This window comes from Rhipicephalus sanguineus, chromosome 4 (genome assembly GCF_013339695.2).
Source record: "Rhipicephalus sanguineus isolate Rsan-2018 chromosome 4, BIME_Rsan_1.4, whole genome shotgun sequence".
NCBI lineage: Eukaryota > Metazoa > Arthropoda > Arachnida > Ixodida > Ixodidae > Rhipicephalus > Rhipicephalus sanguineus.
Window position 1 is genome coordinate 51823684 of NC_051179.1, and position 22973 is coordinate 51846656.

The following is a 22973-nucleotide window of genomic DNA, read 5'->3' on the forward strand; positions in this document are numbered from 1 at the left end:
GGGGGTCACACTAGGCAATTGACTTCGGTGTTCGCATCCTTGAACGGCACTGTATACATCTGATAACTTCAATAAAAGAGATCGACACGTATTGATCTGGAATTCCCAGAAAATTCACACACCAGTAGTCTGCCTGTTTCCTTTTCTATAGCCTGTGAAGAGACAGCCACCGCCGCTTCGTCAGGTTGCACTCTACGGCTAGTCTGTTATGAACTGTGTATGCAGGTTGGCGCGTGCAAGCACACGCGCTGAGAAGCAACCTTTCGGATGCAGTACCCGCGCTGACGCTTCGGGGCCTCATAACGCGCCCTACAGGCAACGCTTCTATATGTCTTTACTGCATTGCTAATATCAGCTGTGTGTAAGAACGGCAGTAACAAACGGAGACAGAAAAGTCACAGTCGTATGACAACTTATGCATGCTTTTGCGATTCTTTCTCTTCAATCCGTTCACCGTGGTTATACACTCCAGCTGCGCTCTGACTTGCCAGCTTGTTCACGCACTGCACGCAACTCGCAACTCTCGCGATTTCCAGCGCAGCGCGGAGATACTCCAGCGCTTACGAAGCACTATGCAGAAGCTGTATACAGATGCAGCGGCTTGTGCGCCGCCCACAACGCGCGCGTTATAAATTGTGCCGACGGCATCATCGTCGCGAGATCCTATATATGGGAGGGCTTTCGCGCGGGACGGACTATAAGCACTTTTTTTGTCGGCGCGTCCGCGCGGACCTCAGCGTTCTCCCGCCCTGCGTGTCACCCAATCTCGTGGCTCCCGCTGCCCGCTGGACTGCGTTTATGTGGAAATAAGGGATGAAAGGAGAAGCGAGGACATCGCGTGTGCACGAAGAATAACCGGAAAATGAGAAGCCACGAAGACAGTAAGAATGAGAAGATACTGCGAAACGATGAAAAAGAGAAAGGCGTGACCCGCCTTAATAATGCACAGAACGAGGAGAAATGCACATAAAACGAGAAGAAAGAGAGAGGAAAAGTGAGAGAGAGTGAGAAAGAAGGAAAGAGGGAGGAAAGGGGGAGCGAAGGGGGAGTGAAAAGAGGTCATTGTCACTAGGTAAACAAACAAGCAAGAAAAGAACGTTAACCAGGGTTAGCCAGAAAAACGGGTTTTGATAGTTTTGGAGAAGTTAATATTATGAAAAGGGGTAAGGGGGGAAGGAGAGAGTTACTAAAGCACAGTGAAGCGTTTACTGTTCAGATCATCACAATGCGGTCGTGCATACATATGTAGTATATAGTAGTATATAGCGCTGCGTCCTTGTCCTCTCACTCGTCTGTTGCCTGTTTTTTGCGCTGAACTACGCTATGACTGACTCGTTCCAACTCGCCCAACAAGCAACGTATATAGTGGAGCATATCAAGAAAAGAGAAAGCGTGTTAGACTGGGCGAGTTGCTTAAGGCTCATCTTCAAGGCATCGCAAGAGACGGAATATGAAGACAACGAAGACCACAGGACAAGGCGATGAAAAAACACCGATAAGCTCCTTGTCTTGTGATTTTACTTGTCTTAAGCTTCCGTCTTTTGCACGGCCTTAGAAATGAGCGAGAAAAACGGCAGCGATCCGCTCTCGTGGCTTTGCAGACCGTATTCGGACGAGGCCACGCACCCATCTTCACTTCTCCGGAAGGCCGATCGTTCAATTGCCCCAGTTAGAGCGGTGCGACGTTCATGAGGTCAAGCATCCGATATACAGTGGACAGTTACGTTAGACCCACCGATGTGAACATGCTTTTCTATTTTCCCCGATTGAGTCAGTTTGTTGCCCAGCAGTATTCAGAAACACGGGGGTTGTAATCACTACATAGAATTCTAGTGACTCCGAGACCAATATACGACGACTGTACATGTGCCTTTGTGGACAAAGTGGGCGATCCTTTTGTCTTCTTTGGTGTTATATTGTAGTTAAGTGCACTAGTGTCGACAGCAACGTGCGCGTGACTGAAGTGCGCGTGTAGCGCACAACTCGAAGCATGTTTCACAGTGAACAGCCGTGATATTACGGTTTGTCGTCAAGACATACCTTTTTTCGTCTAATTGGCAGTTGGTGCTGGTTATATTTCATGACGTTAAAGCTATATAGACTGCAGACCAACAGCTGTGCAGTATTCCGCGTAACGCACAAGAATAGCTCTCTCCCTGTATTATGCTGCCTACAGTCCAGGATGACGTGAAGTGTTTTCACCGATGCATCTTTACAGAGTCTCCGAGCCTGGTGGGCGACGTGCACGCTGATTCGGCGCTGAGCACGTCCAAGCTGGGCAGGCAGTACGTGGCCCTCGACTCGGACTGCATGAGTGTCAAGAGCGAGCACAACCTCACCAATGCGCTCATACAGAACAAGTGAGTGATGCCCTCCGCATGCACCTCATTCACGGGTGTTTCGACGCCCTTGTATATGCGCGATCCGAAGTTGCGTACCCTAGACATCCCGGCTAGCTCACTTATGACTGCCGCGAATACTGAAATCACTGTAGTTCCGAGCTCAAAAAGAAAGAAAGAAAGAAAGAAAGAAAGAAAGAAAGAAAGAAAGAAAGAAAGAAAGAAAGAAAGAAAGAAAGAAAGAAAGAAAGAAAGAAAGAAAGAAAGAAAGAAAGAAAGAAAGAAAGAAAGAAAGAAAGAAAGAAAGAAAGAAAGAAAGAAAGAAAGCGAACATATGTAACACTTTTCCCAGCTCTCACACGAGTGCTGTGACCGCAGGAAAACCCTACGGTTTTCTTTTCCCAATTTTTTTTTAATGAGAATGGATGAGGAGGGTGACATTGCATTTAAACTTTCATGCGTCCAGTCGGCTCGATCTACCGACCGATGGATTCCCTGTGTATAGTTTCTTATTCGCTGATCCTCTTGTTTGAGGATATTTCGCGAGCCTAGCACTGTTCTCGTCAGTTGCATTAGCACATAGCCAATCCAACCTCCTTCATCACGTTAGGCTTCGACACACTAGTAAATTTTGTCCGTCTCTGGCATAGTTTTCTTTTTCACCCTATGCTTTCAATCCATCCATGGCATAAGGATGGTGAAATTGCAACACTGAATCAGAGGATGCAGTATAAGAGATACAGAGTTAGGAGAGAGGTGTTTCGGCGTCGCATTTTTTTCATCTTTGAACGTCAACTAGCCCGAAAATATGGGGCGCTTAGACGAGAAAGACGCAGATGGAAAGTTGCAACAAAAGGCTTAAACCAAACGAAATTAGTCTACTGACTGTATTTTTCCTCTCTTAAGCACAACTTTGTACTCCGTTCATGACACTGCTTTGACATTTTCATGATGTAACCGAAGCGGCAAGAAGGCGTCCTTTTCCGGATTTGCCTGGGTCCTTAGCCTGCCATCTCGTCCGCCGTTCTCAACTTAGCCTTTTATCCTTGCCCTCTTTATTGAGATGATAAAATAGGAGAGGTTTGCGCCTCTAGGAGGCACCGGCTACACCTCGTCGCTTGGCGTAAAAAACGAAGAAAAACGAAAAAAAAAAAAATAATCGTACAACCTACCCCTTCACTTCAGTGGTGCTTCGCCGCACACACATATGCAAGAGGTGAATTATGCTTTACAGGAACCAGATCTGGTGGTATCGAGGGCTCTTCGGCAAAGGAGTTCAAATTTAAAATTAATTAATTATCCATTTTATCAATTAAATAATTGATTAATTAATTAATTGATTGATTTATTGATTGCTTGATTGATTGATTGATTGATTGATTGATTGATTGATTGATTGATTGATTGATTGATTGATTGATTGATTGATTGATTGATTGATTGATTGATTGATTGATTGTATTTTGAAATTAAAGTGTAGTGAGCAGATCGAAGTTCATTTCTCGCGGATCAAAACACGTACGAATGACCTCATACAACCCTAAGATCGTAGACAGTGACCCGAGTTTGTTCCTACTGAATTCTTTTTACACGTTTATTGATTTTGTTTTTTCTTTTTCTCAGCTGTCGCGCTCCCATGGCGAGCCTGGAGTGCCTGGACGAGGGTACACTGTCCAGCGGCAGCTCCGTGCTGGCCAGCCAGCCACCCACCAGACAAGTGTCTATGTTTGCACCACCTACCGTCCGCTACAGGTATGTTATGTTGCCGAATAAGAAAAAGGAGGACGCACAACAGCATGTCACGCGTTCCAGTAATTCTTGGACTGTGCTCAAGTACTTCACTGCCTTCATTTTGGACGATGCGTTCAGTCGAGCCATATTCACTATGTATCGACTATAAGTACTACAAGTATGTGTCGACTATAAGTACGATTATAAGTACTGCGTCATTCTTTAAAGTACATCCGTTTAGTAGTGCACGTCTTATTAAGGCTTATACAGGGTGTTTTTTCCACACAATACAGAATTTTTATAAAAATCCTATGACAGTAAGCCTCTTGCCGTTTTCGCACGTGAACCGGAAAAACTAATTGCCACTAATTAACAAAAACTTGTTAATTAACTTTTTAATTCTTGAATTGAGGGCAGGTATTTGTATTAGAAAGTTGTAGTGCGTGCCAATTCATGACACCCATATTTTTTTAAGAAATCACGAAAGTTGCACGTAGTTCGAGATATTCATCATCGAATTTCAAGGGTGAAATCGAAACTGATCGCGCCCGGCGCGCACAAAGTGCGGCGGAACACTGGGGTGACAGGGAAGTGGCGAAATTCGAATGAAAGCGCGCAGAAGCAGAGTCTGGCCAGAAAAATCGGCAAGCATTAATAATATCTGGGGTTTCACGTCCCAAAACCACGATATGATTATGAGAGACGCCGTAGTGGAGGGCTCCGGAAATTTCGACCATCTGGTGTTCTTTAACGTGCACCTAAATCTAAGTACACGGGCCTCTACCATTTCGCCTCCATCGAAATGCGACCGCCGCGGCCGGGATCGAACCCGCGACCTTCGGGTCAGCAGCCGAGCACCGTAACCGCTATACCACCGCGGCGGACAAATCGGCAAGCATTCTGAAATACATAAGTAGACAGCTTAATGTTTGCGTGGGATGGGTAGTGCTTATGTGTTTCTTTCTTAAACTATAAAGAGGCGCGAATAACTATATCGGGTGCCTGCAAGAAGAAGCGCCGAAGTGGCAGCCCCTGAGTTTTATGCTTACCAGGCAAAGAAAAGGTTGATATCGCGGTTTTCTTGTGCACATTTCGAAAGAAACGGGTAATCACCAAACACTACGCGCGAAAATAAGGCGATACGCGGGCACAAGTGAGATGACTTGCAGCTTTTCTTGAAAACATATGGCCGCGGCGCGCCTTCATTCAAATTTCGTCGCGCCCTTGTGACTCGTAGTTCCGGTTTGACGTAGCAGAACGGTCGCACTTCGTGCGCACTTTGCGCAGTCAGTTTCGATTTCGCCCTTGACATTCGATGAAGAATACCTCGAACTACGTGCAACTTTTGTGATTTGTAAAAAAATAGGTACGCCATAAATTGGTCCGCACTACAACTTTCTAACATAAACACCTGCCCTCAAGTCAATAATTGAAAAGTTAATTAACGAGTTTTTGTTGATTAGTGGTAACAGTGTCATTGTATCTGCGACAGACTTTTTTCCGCCTCGACGTGGCGTGCGTGCGCGAAAACGACAAGAGCCTCACTGTCATAGGATTTTTATGCAAAATCTGTATTGTCTTTAAAAAAAAAACACCCTGTATATGATGTCTCAGCCAGCGCACTATTTCTTAGCGTGCCCGTCTATGTCTGACGCCTAACACTGGCAATAATTTCCTTTTCAGTGAAAAGATTGACTTCCACATAAAGCGAAACAGATACAGAAGCTAAAGCTCCAGATTAATTTTATCGTAGTATAACTACAATGATTTCTATGTTTTGAGGTTGTCACCGAGGTGGCCCTTTCCTTACAGCGCTCGTCTGCTGACCCGAAAGACGCGGGTTCGATCGGAGCCGCGGCGGTCGCATTTCGATGAGCGCAAAAAGCTAGAGGCCCTTGTACTGTACGATGTCAGCGCACGATAAAGCACCCCAGGTGGCAGAAATTATCTGGAGCCATCCAAGACAGCGTGCCTCATAACTATATCTTAGTTTTGGCACGCATAACCCCAGACATTAATAATTATATTTTGAGATCGTGAAAGGTTATATAAATGTAGAATGAATGACAACCTGCTTTCGATGACAGTCGAATATGACAGTGTGCCGCCACTAGAGATACGGTTTTTCTTTGGTCCTTCGCAGAAATCTTGGAAAATCAGGACTACGCATATCAAACGTCGGTTTAGGTGAGTATACGCATGTTTTTCAATGTTCCCTGCTTTGATGAACCTGCAACCGCGCGTCCGTGGGCCATTCGTAGGATGCACTTTATTAATCTCTTAATTGAGCTAACAGAACGTTTTTTTCCCCTATTATTTCAGGAACCTGGGTGACGTTCGGCTCACTAATATCAGAAGAGGTGAGTCGTGGAATGACACGCTACAGAATTTTGCATGTAACAATGATCAACCTTGAAAATGCTCACGTGAAAGTGGCGGCTTGATACGAGTTAATGCGTTCGAAGGAAGAGTTGTCAGCTTACAACTTTTGAAGAAGAAAGTTGGCGGACGCTTGAGCTTCGCCTCAAGAGTAGAACGCGATAGCGTAATCTGGCCCCCTTTCCATCGCTTCCTCAATCGATAGCCTCGCTTCGCTTCTCGCTGGACACCTCAACCACGCTTGAAGGAAAGCAACGTCTGTGCTAGTAACATTGGCAATTTAAAACTATCCTACAATGCCCACTGCAAGTACAGTTGCGAAGTGCCCACTACGCCATAATTTTTCCCTTTGAGAGGGTCGCGGGGTCGAATACGGGCCTCAAGCATTTTCGATGGAGGCGAAAATGCTTGACATCCGTGCGCTTAGCTTTAGATGCACGTTAAAGAACACCAGGTGGTCGAAATTTCCGGAGCCCTACACTACGGCGTCCTTCATAATCATATCGCGGTTTTGGGACGTTAAACTCGAACAATTGTTGTTATATCCGTCTTCTTTGTAATGAATACATATTCAGCCATGCGGAAACTTTTTTCCAGGTTGCGGAGGACATCGTGACAGCCGCCTTCGACAATGGGATCAACGTCTTCGACACGGCCGACATTTACGCCGGAGGAAAGTACGTTGTGTACTATACGGAGCATGGCATTTGTTCTTTATTTTCAATATGCTTTAAAACGTCTCGTTTCCACAGCGAACGTGTATATAGAATGTGTACATTACATTACATGCAAACCTTATTCGCAATATTTGGCTATAAATATTTACGCTGTTATGCTATATAGTCCACCTCCGACCAGACAGTCTGTAACTCGTATTTCCGTCACCGTATGATGCGTTTACTGCGCTTCAAAGGAAAAAAGGAAATTTAGGGAGGTGAAAGGCAGAAAGACAAAGAGGACGCTGGTTCTTCAGAAAAATGTCGTAGTGTTGTATTGTATATTTTTCTTTCTTTGTTTCTGAAACGCTGGAAATACCTCAGTTATCAGAAAATGCAACTATTCCAGCAATTTGCCATAAGCATTCTTACAGTTTGCTCCATAAAGCACTGCAGTTTCATTTTGCAGTGCATTCGGGTACATAAAAATGATGCGCTTCAGCTAATAAAAGAAAGTAATACAACACCCAAATTTATTCGACGAAAACAAATTGCTACCAAGCAAATGACCACTGACACCATCAACTCTGACTTGACGTATTGCTGTTATAGCAAGGCAAATACAAATGCAGTTCATCTTGACGCGTGAAGCAGCTCACGGAGACAAGACATACGAAAATAAAGAATACAACACCCATATTTATTCAACAAAAATAAATTGTGTGTCTTGTCTCCATGCGCTGCTTCACACGTCAGGAAGAACTGCCACCAACTCGTCCAACTATAAACTTTACCGAAAATAAATGCAGTGGCGCTGCAAGTTAATTACTCTCAGTCCAGCGTGCGCCACCCACGTTACTTGTTTTTTGAACGCGAGTTTGTTAGCGTTTTAATATCAAGTTCGCTTCGAAAGAGTTAACACTAAGCGTGTACACGTCACATTCCAGTTCTTGAACATTTGCGTCCCGGAGTGACGGACGAGCCTTTTCCCTTTCTCTCGCTCTGTTCTCTGCAAACCAAATGCCTGCGGAATGAATCCTGCTGAGGTGCAATGCAAAAGGGGCTCCCTTTGTTAAACCCACGTTATTTCTACCGTCCTATGCCCTGCTTCCTACCTACCTGTGGATTGCGCAGTCTAGGCCCTCTCCTCTTCCTCCTCTTCCCGTTTCCTTCCTCCTCGTCGCTCAATGCCCTCTTTCTGTCGTGCGCCGCACTCAATAGCACCAGTTGTCTGCGCCGCATCAGCGGGTGCGTTTGTGACCGAGAAGGAGAGAGTGCGAGAGGCTAGGAAAACAAACAAACAAACAAAACAGAGCCGTATAGTCAGGCTTTCTGAAGGACGAGTGGATGCAAGAGCCTCGTGTTGTTTGTGTTTACAGGGCCGAGGTGGCTCTTGGCAAGGTGCTCAAGAAGAAGCGATGGAGGTGCGTCTCTCTATACCCTGCTTTGGCCACCTTCCAGGCGGCCCGCGCGAGTCCCCGCACTCTCTGTATGTGTGTGTGTGACTCCATTGTTACTTCGGCTCTCCCCTGCCTCTTGACTATGCCAATGGGCATAACCGAATGAATCCACCCGACAGTTAAGCTAAGGAAAGCATAGATGAGGTTTGTTATTTTTTTAACTGTAGTACACTAGATAAAAGATAAATTTATTTAAAGTGGAGGAAGAAAAACACGGGGCACGAACCCACAACTTTCGAATTATGCGTCCGATGCTCTACCAATTTAGCTGCGACGGAGGGCGTTCCCCCGTCCACGTTGTTGGGTATTTCTGCGCGTGTGGAACATCGGACGCGTAATTCGAAAGTTGTGGGTTCGGGCACCGCCAACGGAAGGCGTGTTTTTTCTCTACATCAATTCAATTCATGTCATAATTACTACAGTAAATTAAAAACAACTAATAATATTTCCTACGCTTTCCTTGGATTATTTGTTTGTTGGATTCATTTCGTTAAGAGTGAGAAGCGAGATGCTCGGCAAACGCTGTGTGGGATAGTAATACCTTTGATAGTACGAAATCTGCACGCTGTTTACCGAGGCCGTAGGCAAGAGTACGGTTAGGGAGCTCTTACACAATACCCAAGGTTATCGCTGCGTCGATATGCCTCTACTATTTAGGGTAATTTTCATACAATGTGTCATTGGATGCATGTTTTAAGCGTCAGTGATCTCCCCGATTCACGCGAAATATTAGAAGTATACGTGAATATTTCAGAATGGCTGCCACTCGTCGACGCGAAGCTCCTCCCGCAAAATAATTCGTGGGTACGGTCCTGCTGCTAGAGCCATATATAGGTCGGCAAACTAACTTAGTCGACTCGCTCACACTCATTTAGACTCAGATCGAGCCGTGAGTTTGAGTCCGAGTGACTCTGGCTGAGAAATATTTTCGTTGAGTCCGCGTCTGAGTACGAGTGAGTTCGGTTGAGGAAATTTTAGGTGAGTCTGAGTCCGAGTGAGACACAAGCGCAAAATATATTTCTTGGGTGAGTTCGAGTGAGCTCCGCACTTTTTGCCGACCTATGGATACAGCTGCACAATGTAATGTTCTGCCATTCGAACATTGATGATTAGTGGGATGCTTGACTATGCCCGAGCGTGCGTGCGTGCGTGCGTGCGTGCGTGCGTGCGTCAGTCCACCGGTATTGCGCTTTCCTGTCCCGTCTTGCCCTGTCTGTACATCCGTCCGTCCTCCAATGGCGTTAAATGGTCTGGTATGGCATGGCAAGAACTTTATTTTGGTCCAGAGAAACCAGGCACCTAGGGCAGAAGACCCCAAGCTACGTCGGTGGCTCCGCCAACGTAGGCACCGGTAGGCTTTCCACGCTCTGACAATCGAATTCGCGTCAGAGAGACAAACATTAGAGCGCTGTAATCGAATATCTGTATACGCAGACCCCGAAACATAAGTTGTGACACGGTAAACTTCACGACAGCAGAAACGCGACGCAAGGCCACCACATGTATGGAATGACCGCCCCAAACGTACAGCGAGTAAACCGTTTCTTATCGCTCGCTTCAAAAGTAGGAACGCTCAAAGTGGTTAAGAAATCAATACCGAATAGGTATTTCCTTTCACCGGATCGAACTTTTTTAGACGGTTGCGCACCCCGCTATGACACGTACCTAGTTCTCCCTGTTTCTGGCGCGAGTGAGTGCGGGCCGACCACGAGTCGGCGCTATGAGAGGGCGAAGTGCAAAAATAATTATTAAAGTACAAGAGATGATGGGATAAAGTAACATATATCACTATAACAACCAGACTAAGTGGCTACTGTCGTCGAATCGCTTCAACGGACATGCCAATAAGCATCACCATCTTAATCCCTTTTATAATCATTCCCTTGCCTTTTTTGGGGGGCTTCCTAGCACAGGAAAGTAAATCGTAAAGAAATGGGGGGGGGGGGGACTACAAAGATGTATCTGCGGTTACTTTTCAGTATACGTGGGAAGTTCGGATCTTGCGCCGGTAAGCATGGCCGTAGAAATCTGCGTGGCCGTAGAAAAACAAAAAAGTAAAGATAGATGAAAGAATAGGGAGGGAAGCAGGCAGAGGAAGTCGTCGGTCTCGGCTAATTTCACACCGCCGTCCTTTGTCTTAGCGCTGCACTCGCTCCAGCGGCTTGATGCGAGGCGCGTATGCCGAGCCCTTGTTGCGAGAGACACCGCGCCTGTGCGCCTGTCTGTGCTTGGCCGTGGCTGCTGTTCCCGTTCGAAATACCCAGCCCCCCCCTACTCTCTTCCAATGACCGCCGACTCTGTGTTTCTAATGAAGGCGCCGCCGGCTGACAGGGGCGTGCCTCGCCAAATGCGGAGGGAAACCGGCTAAGACAGACCGTGGGGCGGGCATGCGGTTGTTGCGCGCCGTAATATAAGAATAGAAATGCCCGCCAGGGCATCTCTTCTTCGACTTCGCTTCGTCTCGCCAACTCTGTCGAGACTCGAGAGGGGGTAGACGAGTACGGGCCCGAAATGTAGAGGCGAATTCATTAACCATGAACGACCTTGCACGTGCGCCCGTATAAGTTGAACAAAGTCTGCGTTTGTATGTGCGTGTGAATGCGTGAGTGACGAGACACGGTAGACGCATTACATTTGCAAAGAAGCGCGCAGGCGCTTCTTTGCAAATATAATGGCGCTCTAGGAATCCGCGGGAGATATATTCACGTCCACTAATGCATGCTGCGACTTCATACGGACGGTGTAGACTGTTAACTAGAATATAGCCTCTCGGCAGTTATTTTTTTATTTTTTTGTACTCATTCGGAGCGAAAACTCAAGGTTCTGAATGCATAACTAATGCGAAATCTTTTAACTTTCGCACGGAATGTAGACGATAATTCTTTTGTATTCACGGGTGCCGCCATCTTGGTATTTTATACGAACGCTTTCTATGTTTTGTATGTTGCAACGTCGCGTCAACAAGGTAGAGAAACGCCGAGCGTGTGCGCACAACCGTCCTCATGCTTATTAGTCTATATACCGCTCACTTGGTTGTTGTAGATACAAAACGGGTGCGCTAACAGCCTAAGACAGTGCCTACTTAAGCTCCTCCGTAAATATATTATATTGTTGCGCGACACCTACCCAGATGCCATTATTTACGGACTATTTTACGAATGCGTTTAAATGTAGCCATCTTGGTCTGCTAACGTTGCCTTTTTAGAGCGATAGCTCTACTACTCCATGTTTCCCCAAGGTCATTCATCGCGTCGCAATGACCTTGAGCAGCCGTAGCGCAATTGTGGCAGGCGGGACGGCACACCAGGTGATCCGCTGAGGAGAGGCGTCGCAGTTGCGCTACCACGTGATCGGGAGAAGGTTTACTGAAACACTGTGTGCATAGCATTTGCAAAACCAAGCCAAACATACCTTTTTTATCGTGATAACTAGGTTTAGAAGAGTGAAATCTCAGCCATTTCTTTTTGTCTATAACGACTAAGTGAACGGTCCTACAGTATAAAATTATACGCATAAAAACTGTCGTGCGGATGCATTCGGCGTCTCGTGACCTAGTTCAGTTGAAGACACGAGACACGAAACTAAGAAATCATTCGCGTTAAATCCCATGATTGTGGCGCCCATGTATCGAAACTCAAATCGGATATGAATCCTACAGTGCTGCTGCCAACACAAGCTATAGTTATCCTCAGAATAAATATTATGTAACTTTTGCTGCTTTCCTCACGTTTCTTTTTGCTCTTTCTTTTCCATTTTCAGACGGTCATCGTACGTAGTTACAACAAAGTTGTTCTGGGCGACAAAGTAAGTGTATACCTCCTTCTGCCCACACCTTTAAAAAAAAGAAAAAAAAAGAACTGATGCTCTTCGTTTACCGGATGCTATTAATTACGGTCCAAAAGATGAAACTTAGAGTGTTGTACGTTCTGTATGTCGTATTCAGTGAAAAAGAAAACACATAAAGACCTTACTAAGAACTCGAAACTACTATTCTCCTAACATCAACTAGAACGAAGAGAACAAACGAAAGACTGAAGAGGTCGCTCAGAAACATAGGGCCATTGCGCGTGTGAGTAGCCTTACCAGTAGCAGTTTAGCTGTTCATTCCATCTCCACAAATACAGGAAACATGTAGGACAATACATACACAACTCTCAACACCCACCTAACTAGAACAGTACAATGTCACGCGACGTAATACTTACAAGTATTTTCTTGCCCATAAAGCGAGTAGCGTATACGTAGTCATCTACGCTCTTCGAACGTATTTGCCCATTTCCTTTGTGCCAGGTAAAGTTTATAGTGGCGCTAGTTGGTCTTACATATCCAAGTAAAGGTCGCACTATAAAGGTAGCAAGAAAAATAAACACGAATACATGGGGTAACAAAACACGACAGCCTATAATTACCTCTCCTACGCACCTTTTCTTGCCTTCTACCTTATCCATCCTTATAGGGAATTTAATCTACCGGCTGTTTCTTCTTTTTTTTTGTGTCATGCGCTGTCGCGTCCCACCGCGAAACCTACATAATGTGTTTTGTTTTCTGCAACCTCCTTTCTGAAGGTCCGATTCCGAACGAGGGCTGTCCAGGAAAGCCATCATTGAAGGTGAGATAGTCAGCACGTGAAGCTGACAAGCGTCACAAGTGCAACGTTTACGAGATTTAATTTCTTAACTTCCTACCATTGGTACAATAACAGAGTATTTGGAAGGCCACTGGTTTGTCTAACGGCGTGATGTACTTGATGTGGTTATTAACAGAGCTGCAGTGATAACGTCAGCAATAGTATCGAAACGTTGGCGCCGAACTCCATAAACTTTTTCTTTCTAGGGACACTTTGTCGTGGGCCTAATCTCATTAGTTAGGCATACTAAGACGCAGCATAGTAATCAGTTCGCTGTCACAATCGGTTGGCAGCTGTCAGCTGCTCCGACGTGCGGACTGCTTCATGAATAATGGCATTGCCTGTTAGGGAATCGCTGTATTCTTTAATAACGAGTCATCTTTCACTGAGAATTGTGTAGCGGCCACTTCAGCTAGACAGCTGGCCCTCCATCAAACTGTCCGTTATATAAACATACTCAAGTTCCAACCCACCAGTAAAAGCGAACTTGCTACGACACACGTACATCTGTTAATAACGCAAAGCTTCGTGAACGTGGCCCCAGTCTTCTCAGACAGCCTACAGTCTGTCACACTCGCATAGAAACGTTAAGCTGTACATGGAAAGCGTGTGCTTACAAACACTAATATTAATCATTCACTTATTTCGTTGGCGAAAACGTACGACGTCAGTCGATGACGTATAATGGATGGTGCCGATAGTAATAGGGGTATGTAGGAGCTCTAAGGCCATACACAAAAACGCACAGCATGGTTCGAACGGACTCAATACCGGAGATATGCTGGCTGCGCACAAAAAAAAATTGTTTTTTTTTTTTTTTTTTTTTTGTCGGGTATGGCAGAACTTTGGGGTATGGATATTCTGCTCCTGTACGTCGGGCGTTGACAATGACGTGGAGATTGTCCCGATTTGCGCGCCACGTAATCCACGTCTTGAAGCCGCGGACGATACATGGTGAATAAGAAAAGCAAATAACTATTTCTTTCTCCACATCTTTCACAGGTCTTCAGGCGTCGCTAGAGCGCCTACAGCTGAACTACGTAGACATAATGCTAATCAACAAGGCCGACTCCATGTGTCCCATGGAAGGCAAGTTCCCCTCGTCCCTGAATGTTTAAGGCCAGTAGGATATGAGAAAATGTTAGATTCTCGAGTATTGTGTGACCATGGCCAGTAAGGCTTGAAAAACGTGCAGTACTCGTATATATGATGAACAGGCTGGATATTCAAACACCGGGCCACGTAGTTAGGTTGCGGAAATGCGTAGCTTTTTTTTTTCTGTAAGCTTCTGGCGCTGAGTGTACAGTTTCTTGTGCCTAAAAAATTCAATAAAAACTTGATACTTTAAAAGAGTTTCAGATATTGAGCCATGGTAGATTCGAGAGAACGAACTCTACATATGAATATGACTTTTCAACACACTTAAATCTGAGTGTAACTGAAGACAAACATTAGAATAGTTTAGACTTGCAAACTATTCTGTTAGAATTGTTTCGTTATTCCCGCGAACGTGCGTACTGCTATCGTATAATTTCTGGTATTAAGCTGCTCAGGTTCACATCGACTTCGTACTCATTTCAGAAGTCAGAAAAGTACGAAATCGACATAACTGAACTTTCATTACTTCGATTTCCTACGCTGCCAAGTTTACAGTATTTCGTCGTCTTAAATTTCTTCATTCTCGTCTACCCCGCAGAGATAGTGCGGGCGTGTACATACTGCATTAACCAGGGGATGGCCATGTACTGGGGCACGTCACGATGGAGCGCCGTGGAAATAATGGTAAGCACTACTCTCTACTTATAAACTTTCACAGCTCGAAAACATATTGAGCGCTTACAAACAGGGACGTAAGGGAGACGACAACACAAAGCGCATTGTGTTGTCGTCTCCCTTACGTCCCTGTTTGTAAGCGCTCAATATGTTTTCGAGTTCCGTTTACCAACACGCCCAAAAAATGGCAATGCTAAATTTCACAGCTCCACTTCGGGTAAATTCCGGAGGAGTATACTGGCTTTACCTGCTCGTGGTTCAAAAATAATTACATTCATTTGCGTAAAGCAAAACTGCACGGCAAGTCTGGGCCACTAACATTTGCCTCACTTTATTGCTTTAGGTCTTGTTCTGTCTGCGTTTTCTCCATTATTAATAGCACCCTTTCATAATAACACCATGTGGCTTCTGCATCTAGTTGCTCTTGCTTTCTGCGACGTTTTGCGCTTATATTCTAGGCACTCGCTCCTTGACGATTTATTCTTCCGGGGCAGAATTCACGGAGCTTTCATGTTCCGAAATACATGGCCACCCATTTTCGCTGATCGTTGCTACACCAATGAATGAGCCGCATCTAATGCAGGCTTAGCGTTAGCAATAATCGGCAGTTTAACTTTCGATGTCTGCACCATCACGATTATAACCAGCGCGTGTTCCTACAGGCCACTCTGTCATATATCAACTACTTTGGGAATGCGAAACTATGCGAATACGAAACTATAGGCAAACTCTCTGAAACGAAAACGCATACGATAGTGCGCTTACAAGATTTTGACACTGGATGCTTGCAGGACAAACGCACTTTATTTACTCTCCACGCTGGCTGGAAGGAGTTTGCTGAGCTAATACCAGAGACACCGAATAAAGAGCGTGAAATGCTAAAGCTTGAGATACCGGCCGGAAGACAAAACTTACAGCATACATCTCTCTGGTTTGCTCTAAAATAGAACATGCGTCATTCATTTGGAACCCATATCAAATATACTTAATTAATAAACTAGAGCCTATCAATAATAAAGCTGCCCGATTTATAACAAGAAATTACATGCGTCATTCGAGTATCATTAACACCAAAGCACCACTAAACCTTCCGCCACTAGTGAAAAGGAGACTGCTGGCATTATCTCACTTTCACAAGCTTCATCACGATCGTTCTTCATTTGCTACATATTACATTCAGCCTGCCCATCGCATTTTCCCCCTCATAGACCACCCCTTCAAAGTTGTAGTTCAGTATGCGTGTACTGACCTCTTACCACTGTTTCGTGCCGACCGTCATTGCAATAATCTACCACAGGATGTTGTGTCTATAACAAACCACGAGAAATTTGTAGTAATGTTACATAGTTCATTTAATATCGCTCAGTATTTATGTTTTGATTCGTATGTCTATAATCTTGTAATGTCTGTTTTATACGCGAGTGTTAATTTATTATCTGCTTCATTGCTGTTGCTGTTAACCAGTGTACATCTGTTTTACTGAAACCCCACCTATGTTCACTGCCCCCCCCCCCTTTCCTTCTTGTAATGTCCGTCAGGGGCCTTTAGGGTACGTGATAAAAAAAACGTAGGTTTTTTTTTTTTTTTCACTACAGTGGGTGATGGGTAAAGATGCAAGAGTTAAATAGAAAAGAGAGGAATTGAACGCACTAGAAAGCCAGGGTCTGAGGTTTCATCCCTTCTGTGTCTTCAAGCCTACTCCGAAGACACAACGCATTCGAAAACATTATGTGCACCACAAACGTTTGCTTGCTGCAAAACAAACAAGAGCTAAGAAGCGCTAAGTGCCGCTGGCTTGCCGCTGCGTTGGTTTGCTATACGTTAGGGTTGTCTCTTTTTCTGTTACGCTCTCAACAGGAAGCGTACACAGTGGCGAGGCAGTGTCACCTGGTGCCCCCCGTCGCGGAACAGACCGAGTACCACATGTTCCACAGGGACAAGGTGGAACTGCAGCTACCAGAGCTGTGCCAGAAGATCGGTCAGTACACGCGTCTATTACGATTACAATTACTTCTCAGTTGCTTGGCTTCATCGTCTGCCTCGCCAGGACAGCAGTTGGTCCCTCAATCATGAGGAGTTACCTCGCAGTAGCTGGCAAATACGCTGGCTTGTGAACATCGTATGAGAAGAAAATATTCAGCAAATAATTTTAAAAAATGTTCGAGCCCACATTCTAGTAATTCTCCACAGGCAGAAAGCAGGTTCAAGATATGCCTGCAAAAACAAAACAAAAAATGTATTTTAGCACTAGCTTATTGGGCTCTTTCACGTGTGTACCTCAGTCCACTTTTACAATCCCTTTTCCGTTTCGTCCCCGTCGCTATGCGGCCGGAAGTCGAATTCGCCACATAACATATCGCTATACACCATAACATATACTTCTATAACACGCCTTAGCCGCTGTGAGTGAGTGCAGGTGCCACAACACGTTCTCACTCAGGCAATGCTTTCGGCGTGCAGGAATTGGCACAATGTCGTGGTCGCCGCAGGCCTTCGGCGTTCTGACGGGAAAATTTGACGAAGGCGTCAACCTACTCTCAAGGGGCTCGTTCAGGGTGAGTGTGTGTGTGTGTGTGTGTGTGTGTGTGTGTTTCTCGATATTTCGCGTGATTCACTAAAAACCTTATAGTTCTGTGCATGATGGTCAGATCTAGTCTGTATGGTTACACGAGCCAGTACATCGCATTTACGACAGCGATCGTGTGACAGTTTATGCGGTGACAACGAAAGCTTCAGTGTACCGCTCATTCACACGCGAGCTAAATATGTTCTGCATAAACACGCAAGGTGTTCTATAAGGTCAGAACCAAAAGAGGACCTTCTACAATTATTATTAAGAAAACGGCGCGACAGGAGAAAAAAAGAAAAGCCTTTTACCACACGCCGTAAAAGTGTCTTCGCTTTTTTTTTTTTTTCGTAGCGCCGTTTTCTTAATAATGCATCCGCACCAACTCGCCCAAGTTACCTATACAGCTCCTACAAGCAGTAAAAGTCACGCAATCTCTCCGCAACAAGTATTATAGATTTAAAAAAAAAAAGTTAAGAAAGGCAAGAAAAGAACCACGAAGATAAGCTGTAAAACCGTAACATGTGCTTAAATAATTGACAAGCAGTGTGCGACTTCCTTAACCTAACTTACAATGAGATAAAGAAAGATAACGAAAAAAAAAAACACACCATAAACTTTTCATGATTTGCTCTTTCGCAAAGGTAGCCAAAGCATTGTTTCGCCAGGCGAAACGATCCAAACTGAATACATGCATCGAACAAGGACCTCACCGATAACAAATCTATGCACCATTATATTCCGTTTTAGGGAAAGAAGAAAGGCTCTGTGTCACGCAAGGAGTGTATATACTAAACAATATTGACTACGTATATGTTCCGCGTGTGTTTAGATGTGTAATAAGCGGATGCCCGAGTATGGTGCTCCATGAAACATTGAGAGTGTCCTCGTGTTTCCTCTCCCCGGCGCGCAGCAATATGTTTCGGCCGTGACGGACAAGGTGGACCGTCCGGAGAAGGCCATCTGCGAGGAGTCCGGCGGTCGCTTCACGCGGCAACACTCTAAGCTACAGGAGCTCTCGTACATCGCCGACAGGCTCGGCTGCAGCTGCAATCAGCTCACTATCGGTACGCGTATGTTTACTGCTATACAAATTTATACATTGCGCTCTCGGAACACATTTTTCACGATAGCTCCCCTTCGCGGATAAGTGCATGTGGTGACGATGATATATGTCGACTTGCATGTACTTGGAGGCAAAAGAATGCGAATATTATCGAGGAGCCCGTTTCTTTGTTAGACATAATAAAATGAATCCAATAAACAATTAGGTCAAGGAAAACATAGGCGACCGTAATTGTTGTCTTTTAACTATAATTTAGTAATTATAAAGGAAATTTGAATGAATTAAAGTGGGCGAAAAAGCACTTGGAAGGACCTTAGAAGAGTGTGGGTGTAGACCAGTTGGTTATTCATGATTAGCAAAGGTAACCGCTTCGTGTTGTCTCTTTCTGTGTCGCATGTGGTTCTGTGGTTACCTTTGCAAATCGAAAAAGCACCTTCTCTGTCGGTGGAATCGGAACCCACAGCCTTCGAATTGCGCGTCCGATACTCTGCCAATTGAGCTATGATGGAAGGCACTCCGTCGTCCACTTGATTGGGCATTTCTGTACGTGTCGGAGTGTTAGCCAGTGCCACTCGTAGCCAAGGCGGCGAGTGTGGCGTCGTAATTACCACATTACAGTTAAAGACGACTATCAATTCCCCCTGCGCCTTCCTTGGCCTAATTGTCTGTTGGATTCATGCTCGGAGACGCCACGCAATATTCTGTCCTTGTCTCATTGTGTTTTCGTTTGCTTACGTCGCGTTCTATTCCATAACCACTGATCACGGCGGCGTATTCCTTTTGTTTCTTCCTTGGTGGATCCACGCCTGCCAAACAGCGTGGTGTCTGAAGAGCGAACACGTGCACACCGTTCTCGTGGGCGCCTCTTCAGTGGACCAGTTGTACGACCACCTGGGCGCATTGCAGGTGCGTAACATACTCTCTACAGTAGCGCTTTGTGTCTACTGATTCTGTGCGCAGCAGTAACGCTTGATCGCTCACTGGCTAAGCCCCTGGTACAGGGACTTTAGTCATGGTTATATCTGCGCTGAGATTAGCGCAAAAAGAAAAAAAAACAAGGCACAACAGACATACGTATAGTTAGGACACACACTGTTTTTTTTTTTTTTGCTTTCGATGTATTGATTCGGCATGCACGTCATTTCTCACACAAGGCAAGACTGGGCGATGAACACCGAAGCATGAGCCATATTTGAAAGATTTCAATGGCACTATCTCTTTCTAGGTCTTAGTCACCATAGCTCTCAGGCACGCCCAGTTCTTGCCGTAAGGAGCGTTTACAACGTGTTGGGTCTGAAAGGACGCCGCGCTCTAGGAACACACGGAGACAGTTCACGCCGTCGAGGAACAACCACGTGTACATTTATTAACTGCTTTTACATCAATGAGCTCGCCAGCCGAATCTAATACACAACTATAGTAACACGCTAAGTGTCCTTATACAATGCCAATACAATACACAGAAAACATGACACGCCCACAATGTACCGCGAATGCGGCGTCGCCGACGTTCGACTCACCACGAGGGGTCCACGGGAAACGAGACGCAGCATCGTCCCCATGGACCCACAGCGGGAGACGTCCGTCTGCGCACGCCGCCAAACCCCAAAGAGACTCGTTGCTGTTTTCTGTACGCCGGTCTATCCTCGCCGAAAGGGCGGCGCCACCGAGCCACCTTACACCGCACGATCACAGCGCCACCTCTCGTTCGGCAGCTGTCAAACCTCACTGCTGGCCACCCTATCACTGCGGCTAATCCGCCAGACGCGCGTGCGCCATGAGACGCAAACGACTTTACAGGGGGTGATAGCACCCCCGCAAACATGATGTTATTCAACACCCAGCAGTTCATTCCAGCGTAGTTTTGGAACCATTAAGACGGGAACAAACAGCGCTAGACACGGGACAATCACAGAACGACAGACATCAACGCCCTGTTTCTACCACCGTCCCGTGTCTAGCGGTGTTCGTACTCGCCTAGTTAGGTGCACTCTTGGAACCACTTTTGGAAAATTGGGCGCCTATACTTAGTATTTTCTTGTCCCTGCACAAATCATAATTTTCATAATACTTTCACGTCCGTACGACATTTATACGTCACTCAACCGACAAATGCGCATTGGTGCTGCACAGGTGGTCCCGAAGCTGACGTCGGCCGTGATGGGCGAGATCGAGAAAGTCCTGGACAACCGGCCGCGGCCGGTGCCGCCACCCAGGTGACAATTGCAGGAGCCCTGGCTGGGGCCCCGAGCACCTATACCCGACAGCCCCGGATCTCAGCAGCTACAGCCGCAGCAGCACATCGCACTCGAACTGGACGACCCGGGCCCGGCCGAAGAAGGAGGCCGCGTGCAGCGCTTCTTCGCGAGCGTCGCGCACGCCTGTGTCATCCAGTAGCGCTGCCTATTGTTCTACATACAGTGTACATACGGTATCCGCATTGCGAGACTACCGCGGGCGTTTCTCTTGTTCTTCCGTGCTCGGTCAGGTGACCATATATGCCTGTCGACACGAAATACCGAAGTGGACTGTACCTGCGGGAACCACCGTATACGTTAATCCCAGCTGATGGGGCAGGTACACGACTGCTGTCGTGTTTGCCGTCAAGTTACGATTGGCACCATTATGTAGATACTTAGGAATAGCCATAAACCTGTGACCTGTATGCCTATACCGCGTTGCAGCAATCGGTTCCACGAGCTTTCTGTTGACGGGCACACACGCACTCTGTGTTATCAACAACGTATGTATAATATGCCTTTCTTTTTAACACAGGAAAAATGAGTGACAAAAAAAAAACAAAAAAAGAAACATGCCTAGCTCAAGTATAGCGAACAGAAGAGCCTACCCAGATTACCAAATAAGGAAGAAGTTCAGGGGAAGGTGGAAGGTTGAAGCGATGGGAAATCGTTGAACACGGGGTGTCACTGGAGATATAACGTTTCGACAAAAGGTCTTCTCTTCTTCAAAGCAGGCCAGTTGCTGCCTTGAAGAAGACAAGAACAGTTGCCGAAACGTTGGCTCCAGCGACATTCCGTGTTCAACGATTTTTAACGCGAAAGCGTTAAAGAGCTCGTTTCGCCGTAATAATGGTGTCGGCGGCGGCGGCGTCTTTGCTTGTGAGCGAAAAATCAGCGTTTTCCGTTCGTGAGTGAAAATTCGAGGTAAGTGCAAATAAAGATAGAAGCGCAATGCGTCCGCCGGCAGGTTTAGGTCTCCACCGAGAAGAGAAGGCAGGCTAGCATTGGGGAAGGCGATACGAACACGGTCCAAGTACGTTATCGCGTTCTACTTCTTTGCGTGGCAGAAGCGTAGAATCGCGCCAGCCGTCGGAACATGTGAATTGCGTAACGAGTGGGTGTTTTAAAGGCTCACCCATTACAAAGCGCTCAGGCATAATTAATCATCATTGTCAGCAGCAGCATCAACAAAGTGTGCAGCTGCGCAGATGCGCGTGTTGCTTTACGGACTCCTAGTTGGTGCTACCTCGCTGATTCACAATAGGAAGAATTAGGACGTAGTGGGAACTTCGCAATTGTGCTTGGAGTAAGCATTCTGGGATAATTTCAAACTGCCAATGTTACGCGCACAGACGTTCGTTTCCTTGCGGCACGGTTCAGGCATCTATCGAGAACCGGCTAGCAGTTGAGACCAGTTTGTTCTAGTAACGTTGGTTGAGACGGCGATGCGCACGGGGCCCGATTACGCTATCGCGTTCTACTCTTGAAGGCGAAGCTCTAGCGTCCTCCAAGTTTTTCATGTTTAAACCGTGCCGCTTTTATTACGTATCATCGTTCCTTTGTTTCCTACATTTCACTCGGTCAGCTTTCTGTTCGCAGTTTATCTCCTTAGTCTAAACTTTCGCTATCCTGTCTCTAGGGGGGGGGGGGAGTGTTCATCAATCTTTTTTCTTAGTTTGACATATTCAGATTTGGACGTCCCGGAAACTTCGCATAGCGACAAAGGGCCGTGAAGTAAGCACCACGTAAGACGCCAAGTAGGCGCACATTTGTCTGCAAATGTTTCTACGCCGACAGCAGTTCCGCACAATTCGCACATCGAAAAGGGCCACGAAAAATAAACAGTTACAAATAAGACACACTGCCGCAGGTGTAGCTGAAGGCCCTGTGCCTATACCTACTCATTACGCATCGCGCTGGCCTCCAACATGCAATTACATATACAGCCTAACATGTCTGCACGTTGCCGTACAGATGACGGATCGTGCGCGTCGCTTCGCGAGGCGCAATCGTTACAGGCACCGCGGTGACGCATTACCCAAGAGATACGGTAAACAAAAAAAAACAAATTACTGGCGACGCAGCTCATTGTGTTGTTTGCAACGACATCCATATAACTTTTGTTACAGACGACAC

At 46.0% G+C, this 22973-nt stretch overlaps 1 protein-coding gene across 1 annotated transcript in view; it reads left to right on the forward strand.

Moving 5' to 3' along the window:
* The window catches only part of LOC119389985 (voltage-gated potassium channel subunit beta-2), a 47567-nt gene extending 26423 nt beyond the window's left edge, over window positions 1–21144 (forward strand). Inside the window, exons 2-16 of the mRNA XM_037657475.2 lie at window positions 2219–2360; window positions 3963–4091; window positions 6214–6257; window positions 6393–6430; window positions 7047–7126; window positions 8485–8529; window positions 12325–12369; window positions 13131–13174; window positions 14195–14281; window positions 14889–14974; window positions 16823–16943; window positions 17426–17520; window positions 18445–18598; window positions 19415–19503; window positions 20731–21144. Coding sequence (XP_037513403.2) covers window positions 2311–2360; window positions 3963–4091; window positions 6214–6257; window positions 6393–6430; window positions 7047–7126; window positions 8485–8529; window positions 12325–12369; window positions 13131–13174; window positions 14195–14281; window positions 14889–14974; window positions 16823–16943; window positions 17426–17520; window positions 18445–18598; window positions 19415–19503; window positions 20731–20817 — 1194 coding nt within the window. The 5' untranslated portion in view covers window positions 2219–2310 and the 3' untranslated portion in view covers window positions 20818–21144. The remainder of the gene's footprint in view (window positions 1–2218; window positions 2361–3962; window positions 4092–6213; window positions 6258–6392; window positions 6431–7046; window positions 7127–8484; window positions 8530–12324; window positions 12370–13130; window positions 13175–14194; window positions 14282–14888; window positions 14975–16822; window positions 16944–17425; window positions 17521–18444; window positions 18599–19414; window positions 19504–20730) is intronic.
* Window positions 21145–22973: the final 1829 nt, after the last annotated feature.